This window comes from Platalea leucorodia (genome assembly GCF_965183815.1).
Source record: "Platalea leucorodia genome assembly, chromosome: 1".
Taxonomy (NCBI): domain Eukaryota; kingdom Metazoa; phylum Chordata; class Aves; order Pelecaniformes; family Threskiornithidae; genus Platalea; species Platalea leucorodia.
Window position 1 is genome coordinate 135,743,530 of NC_138823.1, and position 8,010 is coordinate 135,751,539.

Genomic DNA, 8,010 nt, shown 5'->3' on the forward strand with positions numbered 1-8,010 from the left:
TTTCCCAACAAGTCATCCTAGTAACTCCTAAAGCTCAGCATCTGAAAAGTGCAATCTCCAGTGAGAACTGATAAGCAGACTGGGCGGTATCCTGGGTTACACGCATTATATTTTTTAACTTAGTTCAAATCATCACATATCCACCTGAATATCCGAGCTTTAATGCCTAAAGATGATTGTACTGGGAAGAAGACTTATAAATTAAAAAAATTTGGCTTCATAATGCCTTTCCTCAACCATCACTTTTTTTCTCTGACTTTTATCAAGACCAGAAGTTGCTGAATTTCTTATAATGATCTTTGTCAGGAAGAGAAGAAAACATCTTCAGAATACTGAAATAGCCAGGAGCACAGATGGATTGTCTTATTAAGCAGGACTTGAGTTGAAAATCAGTTTAAAAATGCCATAAAGAATGGGGACATTTTTTGAGTTTTCATTGTGAGAAACAGCTGGAAATTTCTTTGACATTTATCTCACAATCTTTAACATCCTGGTTCACAGAATGCAGGCTAAAAAAAATGATGGCAATTTCAACATTCTGGAGGGATTTGCCAATTTAAAATGTATTATACCTGGAGGAAAATATTTGTCAATTTTCCTATTTTATTAAGGAGGATATCATGAGACATCTTTTGACCAAAAAACTTACTATCCATTAAAAAGATCCCATGCTGTTCCATTTCACTGAAATTAAAGAAACTAACAGAATGAACAACTGGTAGCACTGTCTTGACATTTTCATGATCCAGTATTACAATGTTGTACTAATTCATAAGAAACAAATCCTGAGTGGCCAGAAGTGAATTGAAATGTACTTTGTTCCCCTGATCACACTGTCATGAGAACTGTTCCCTGCAGCCTAATTTTGATAGCTGAAAGCAGTGCTGCATGATAAAATTAAGCACCTCCATTTTGCACTTTTCTCACAAAGGCATTTACAGAAATAACCAAAACTACTTCTGTAGTATAGATTGTTAGGATACCACTAACACATTGATTTACACTGCACCAGTTGACGAATCCATGCGACTAAAGCTGTTGCTTTGTTTTCCAGTTTCCTTGCTGCATTGAAAGGGATCTTCTCAAAGAAATAATGCTCCATTCAACATTGGCCTTGTCCCTCCTGCTAATTGCAGTGTCTTCCAACCTTGCGATGGCAATCAAGAAGGAAAAAAGAGCACCTCAGACGCTGTCAAGAGGTACTGTATATTTAGCTTATGTAGTTACCTCCTCAACTTCCCATATAGGTCAGCAAACGTTTTTATTTAGAATATACCTGAAAGCACATATATACTTACTGAGGTGTGTTTCTCCAGTGTTAAGTACACTCTAAGTAGTGCATCTTCTTATTCCATGTCATTTCACTCCATCAGTTTGTTCTTAAGGATATGGCTGAGAGCTTCATATAACCCGCATAATTTATATAACTCTCAGTGATCTAGTAGAAGCCAATACCCTAAACTGAGTCTCTCAAATCAGGATGCATTTGTAGGACTCTCAGTGAAAAAAATATTCTTTCATACATCAGTTAAAAGATATTTTGTTATGGTAACTTATTAACTACTGAAACACAGTTTCATAACTTTAGTTGCTATGGAACAATTTTTCTACAGACTCATTTTTATACACAGAACAACAGTTTGAGCTACTGGTCGGTTTTTCTGCATGAGGTTTTTTTTTTTTTTGCTTTTGCTTTTCATCAGATAGTCACAGTTGTGCTTTGCAGTGAATAATTCACTTCCTTGCAGTGCATAATTTTCCACCTGGATGTTAACTAAAGACTCTATTTTAAGTTATTTATGCCTGATCAATCCTTAGAAATACAAGCACAGAAACAGCTTACTGAGGCCTTTTCCTCTTCTCCATCTTCCCTCTCATTTTGGGCCTATTCACCCCAAAAAATCCCCAGCTCCCTCCCTGACCTCTTCTGCAAGCTGTGCAAAGCCTGCAGACCCCACAGCTCACCTCTGAGGTCTTCCCATACAAAGCACTGGCAAAGCCCCACCTGTCACACAGGTCCCATTTGAGCCTAATTGCTCAGGGAGCACTTGACAAAATCATACAACACCTGGACTATTCAAAGAGAAATTGCAACTCACTTCTTGTAAGTGATTTCCCTGGAGAAAGGTTATAATCCATCTGGTATCTATTGCCTATCTTGCCCGATCAGGATTTATTTTTCCCAGTAAGCCTAAATGCATAAAAAGATAAGAAAATCCCTTCAGTTCTGGCAATTTTGAAAAAAATAGTCACAGAAAGCATCAGTTTTCTAATTCTGATTTCAGGCCTTTTGGGATGCCTTGAGTGCTTTACCTGTAATTTTCACAGATCAAAGGGGAACACTTTAACCTTCTGCAAAATGACCCTAGCTGACTCCTCTCTGCGGTTACCTACGTCAGCAGTTGACTTCAGCCAGGGCTGGGAACACACTAGTCAACACGCCAGAATCCCACCATCAACCAGACAGATCTGTAATTGAAATCACTCTCCTGAAAGAAGAGATGATCTAGTAGCGTCACAAGCAATTGTCTTGTGAGAAAGCTAATAGCAAGTCTCTGCACAACCAGGGCTGGTCCAAGCACTGTCGAGACAGCATAGAAGAAACAGAGCCTTAACCTGGTCCAGATCCAGAAGCTGTTCTACAATTCCCATGAGGGCCATCATGAATGGAGCAACACTGCCTAGGAGGCAGGAATCTACTACACAGGGGCTGGCATCTTTGGGATCTGAAGGCACGAAAACAATGGGACAATTTGCTTTTTGAGATCAGTGTATCGCCAGCTATGGATGAGCTATGAAGATGATTCATTAGGATTTTGGTTAGGTGGAGATTTTTGTTTAACAGCCACTCTGTTATTAAATTATAAGTACTTGCAATGCCAGGGATTGAAATTCATGGCTTGAGAGTTAAAACTCAAGTCTACTCTAACAACGTTTATATTAAAGTCGATCTTATTTGAGCTGTCATATTTTATTTTTCTCTCTAACTTTATAAGCCAACTTTCACTTTAAGCCTCAGGGTCTACATGAAATACGGAGCAGATAATATAAAGATGTAAAGGATTTGGGTGCTGATTTAGGGACCTCTGAGTGTTCAGAAAGAGATCTAATAGGTTTGCTAGGGGACTTGAACTGGATACTCAACCAGCTGAGGCTTTTTTTGGTGCTTTGTTTTGTTGGTTTTTTTTAATCTACCAGTGCACCTACCAGGAGATATAGAATTAGCATATCCACAACGTTTGGGAAACTTTGACTGAAAAGAACCCCAAATCCTATTTGTGTACACCTATTGATAAATATTAAAAAAGTAATTAGTTATGAGTTATTTACCTGTCCACCAGTTAATTCTTTTGTTATATTTCTAGGGTGGGGAGATGAAATTACCTGGGTACAAACTTATGAAGAAGGGCTTTATCAAGCAAAAAAAAGGTAAGAGATTAAAAGACAAAGTTGTTTATCAGACAGTCATGCCTGAGTATACTGCAATGTAACAGAACAAAGAAACACCATGCCAGCTGATCTGCAGACCACCCAGTTAAATGAAACAGATTTAGTGTCTACAAATAAAAGTTGTTGCAGGGGTCTTATGATTCTGAAGCAACATCATGGGCCAACAGGCGAGTCTATGTTTAACACTGTTGTTTCTTTGTCACAACAGAAGTGCTGTCATTTAAATAAGCAATGATAAATAGCTATTATAATTTTTAAAATGGAACTTTTTAAAAATATATGTATATATGTCATTATTCCTCTGATTACTTCCTTAATCAACAGCTGGAAATCAGTTACATTTGCTCTTGCATGGTGATCTACTGCCTCTGATATTTTCCCCAACACTTTATTAGTTGGCCTATGTGCATGATGTACTCACAGTTTCTCACTGTCCTAGTAGAAAGTTCCAATCTGAATCTTCTCTGTGATTCAGCTGAAAATATAGTTGACAATTCCTAACAATACTCATTTAAGTCTCTATTACAGATCATTTTAGATCATAATAGTGTAGCACAAGCTGTTGTTAAATCGAAGGCAAATTATTTTTAAAATAAAAGGCAATTAATTTCATTAATTGCGGCTTAATTTCATTAAAACGGCTAGGAACTGAACAACTCTTGACAGTGACAGCAGATCAAGCATTAGTAACTGATTTACTGAACAGTAACAGTAGTTTAAAAAAGTGCAGGAGAAAATGCACAGAATTGTTTTATGTTTTGACATCCAAGAATAAAAAATTTTGATACTTCACCAAACTATTTACAGAAAAAAATAATTTACTGTTTATCTGTTCAAGAAAGCTTAAAAAACATGAAACTTTTCATGGGAAGTATTTGATGATAAACCCAATTTTCTAAAAATTATTTTATTCCAGTTCATACAGATTATTTTTATTTTCTTAAACATGCAGAACACCACACCTAAGTGGTATTAAATACCTCTTCAGTTTGATTATATATTAACTGGGAATGAAATGATGATGGCTCTATTGTTTCTTTCTTCTGGAATTTCTTACTTTAGAAAACATATTTAGATATAGAAACTCAATTTCTCTGGTTTTTTTTTCTTTTATGAAGGAGTTATGGTTTTTTTCCTTTGCTCAGAAATGTCTGTAATTCTTTACAGAATGTCTGTATGGTTTTACTGTGGGTTAACATCAGATGAAATGTAATTTGCCTTTTCCAGTCTGCTAAAAAAATCACCCATTTGCATACTTGTCAAATGATCTAACTACATGTTTTATTATTATTAATAAAGTAACAAGCCACTGATGGTAATTCATCATTTGGAAGACTGTCAATACTGCCAAGGTAATTTTGATATTTTTGAGTGTTAAAATTTTGTAAATATTTTTATAAGAAACTGCACCTATCTATATATTTACCTTGCATCTACTGAAAATTACTTAAATAGGTAAATGAAAATGTATTTGAAAAGCTAAGAATTCATTACTGTTATTTACAAAAACTCCACTATGAAACTAGCCAGCAAAGAACATGAAAAATACTCAGTTCTGCTCTCCTGCTATCCCTAATGCAGCACTCATCAGTTTAAATTAAGAGATACAGATTTGCTACCAACTCATTGAACAGTTTTAATATTGTTTGGCTCTCCTGAAGTGGTAACTAGAGAAGGAGATGAGGACAGGGCTGCTGAAATCGATCTAATAAGAATTTTCTGAGAATAATGCACTTTTGTCAAGCTGAGACATGGTATCCATTGAGACAGACTTCATAAATAACAGAAGAGAGCTTCCATTTTCATAGCTGGGAAGTGGTACTGACATGGGTCAAAAAAAAAAAAAGCAGCAATAGCGCCCTTAAGTGTCTCCTCAGGAATGTGAATCAGCAGAGACAGGAACAATGTGGCCAGTCTCCAGCCAACTGGTGCCTAAATGCAGAAGGAAAGGCAGTATTTGAGATGGACTTCAAAATGACCGTGTCTTTTCTAGCACTGAAGAAAGCTTTTGCAGAAAATGAAGAGATACAGGAAATGGCCCAAAATAACTTCGTTATGCTGAATCTCATGGTATGAAGGGTTTGGGGAGGTTTGACTTCTATCTTTTTTTTGGCTTGTGTTTTCTCTTTCTTTGTCTTGCTTTTTCATGTCATTTTAGCTAAATATCTCTGGCATTCAGTAACATGTAAGTACAGGCATTTGTGCATGTGTATAAACACACAAGTAGTACCTTTTTTGGTTTTGTCCTCTGCTACAAGACTATTCACAGGTGGTACTACTTCATCAAAATTTACAGAAATATTTTAATAATTAGCTTTAATTTCTCTACCAGCATGAAACCGCAGATAAAAACCTGTCACCTGATGGACAATATGTGCCTCGAATCATGTTTGTAGGTATGTACAATATTTATGTATCTTCAAAGATTGATATCTAAATCTATGCCAGTGTCCTCCTTTGGGAACATCAAAATGATTCATTTTGCAAAAAGAAAATAGCTCAACATTTATCATTACCACAGTATTAGTCTGGAAATTGGCAGATCTGAGTTCATTTCTCCCTCTATCGCAGGCTTTGATCCTCATAAACTTCCTCAGGTTACAGATATGTTCTGGAGGGTACCTAATTTTTGTTTGGGAGCAAGACGTTTAAATGTCTGTTAGCATCTGGGCTTTTGCTCTCCATGCTTCTTGCTTATAAGACAAAGTTTACTGAAAACAGTCAAATATCCGACTGAATGTAAATGTCTACAGTGTGGACATTACCACAGAGCCAGTCAATAGCCAGTGGCATCTAAGGAATGATTTATCCCATTATAAAGCTGACTTTTGCAATAGAGCGAATGAATCATGCCCCAGAGTGCCTGTTCCTTTTTACTGACTGTACAGGGAGCCTAGAGTGACTATCTCTGTGGTGGCATCCAAAGTTAGGTGAGATGAAGCCCACGCTCAGACAGAGAGCAATGCAGTAATGGGAGGAGATGTCCACAACAGCTTGCTCCTATGATGGAAACATTAAGGATCACAAGATTTTCATTCTGAAGGCTCTAGGTAGGTCATGCTAATATCGCATTATGTACACATGACCCTCACTATGTGTGCATCCAGTCAAACTGGCCTCCCCTGATGTAACCCCAGAACTTGTAAAACAGGATATTTTTTTTAAATATGGATGAAATACCTGTGTAATCTATCACTTAAAAATAGCTGCATAATTTAAAAATGAGCATTAGCTTTTGTTCAGGATTTCTCCAAGAGCAGCTGGTTGGAACAGAGCGTAACAGCCTCATAATTGCCTCGTTGATGAAATCAGAAGACCTCAGAAACAGGGCTGTCAAAGTAGCACCCTCAGCTGTTGTGGGAATGGAAAGCAGTGTTTAATACAATTACTTTTTCAGACCCATCTCTCACAGTAAGAGCTGATATCACAGGAAGATACTCCAACCGGCTTTACACTTATGAACCACAAGACATACCATTCTGTAAGTGCCCCCTTCATTGTGTTATTTTGCATTTCAGATTGTAAGCAGCCAGATACACCCCATCCCAATCATTTGTGCTTGAGAACCCATTAAGATCTCAAAGTAATGAATAAGGACTGTGTATGAGCATTTGCAATAAACTATAATAGTCTAACCTGTTCTAGAAAAACACTTAAGCACACCTATTGTCCCACTGAATTTATTGGGACTACTCAGGTAAGACAAGTTGAAAGATCACGGGTGAGAACTTTCAGGATCAAGATCTGAGCAGTTTGTTGGAGAATGGTGAAAGTCACTAAGCTCAAAGGTATCCAACTGTGCAATGTAAACAGCCAGTGGTGGGCGGGAATCAGAAAAGAAATGCTGGTGGTTACCGGGGTACCACCTAACACCCATATTTCAGAAAGGAATGTGATTTTTCAGGTTGAGCTAGTCCTTTCTCTATACAATCTATCTGACACCAATGCAGTATCTCACCACAAATATGTACTTCACATCTGATTACCAGGCTTGCTGTTGAGAACTGAGGGAGTTGAAAGGAGCCTTGTCAAATCCCTTTAAGTTAAACACTTTGATTCATGAAAATTTTTACCTTCTGCTTTAGTATCAACGTGAGAATTTTCACAATAGAAAGCTCTAAAATATGTTGTGTGACCATGAATTAATTTCAATGTGAACAATTTACTAATCAAACTAGGTGGGTTTTTTAATTATACAAATGCACTTTAAGTGCTTTTTTACAGTTCTTATTTATTTTTCTTTCAGTAATAGAGAACATGAAGAAAGCACTACGCCTCATTCAGACAGAACTGTAACCAGCAACAGTGAAATGACCATAGCCTCTACGAGGTGAAGCTGCACTAGGAAACCTAACATTTTAAAGTATTTTAGTTAACCTTCTGTCTCTACTATCATTTTGAACTCTTACCGAGCAGCTTTGATATATCAGATTTCATAAGAAATTTATATGTACAATTTGAAGAACAAACATAGAAAGACTATTGCATCCATTTGAAAAACAAGAGGAGAAATCTATTAAACACTTCTTTGAAATTAGTTATCTGAATAACTGAAAGTGA

At 36.8% G+C, this 8,010-nt stretch overlaps 1 protein-coding gene across 1 annotated transcript; it reads left to right on the plus strand.

The window, feature by feature from the left end:
- Positions 1-1,093: 1,093 nt before the first annotated feature.
- Positions 1,094-7,746, plus strand: AGR3 (anterior gradient 3, protein disulphide isomerase family member; the record flags this gene model as incomplete). Its single annotated transcript, XM_082306877.1, has 7 exons — positions 1,094-1,199; positions 3,366-3,429; positions 4,750-4,802; positions 5,444-5,520; positions 5,783-5,846; positions 6,848-6,931; positions 7,697-7,746. 7 exons carry the CDS (start codon positions 1,094-1,096, stop codon positions 7,744-7,746), a joined length of 498 nt encoding a protein of 165 aa, XP_082163003.1.
- Between the last annotated feature and the right edge of the window lie 264 nt (positions 7,747-8,010).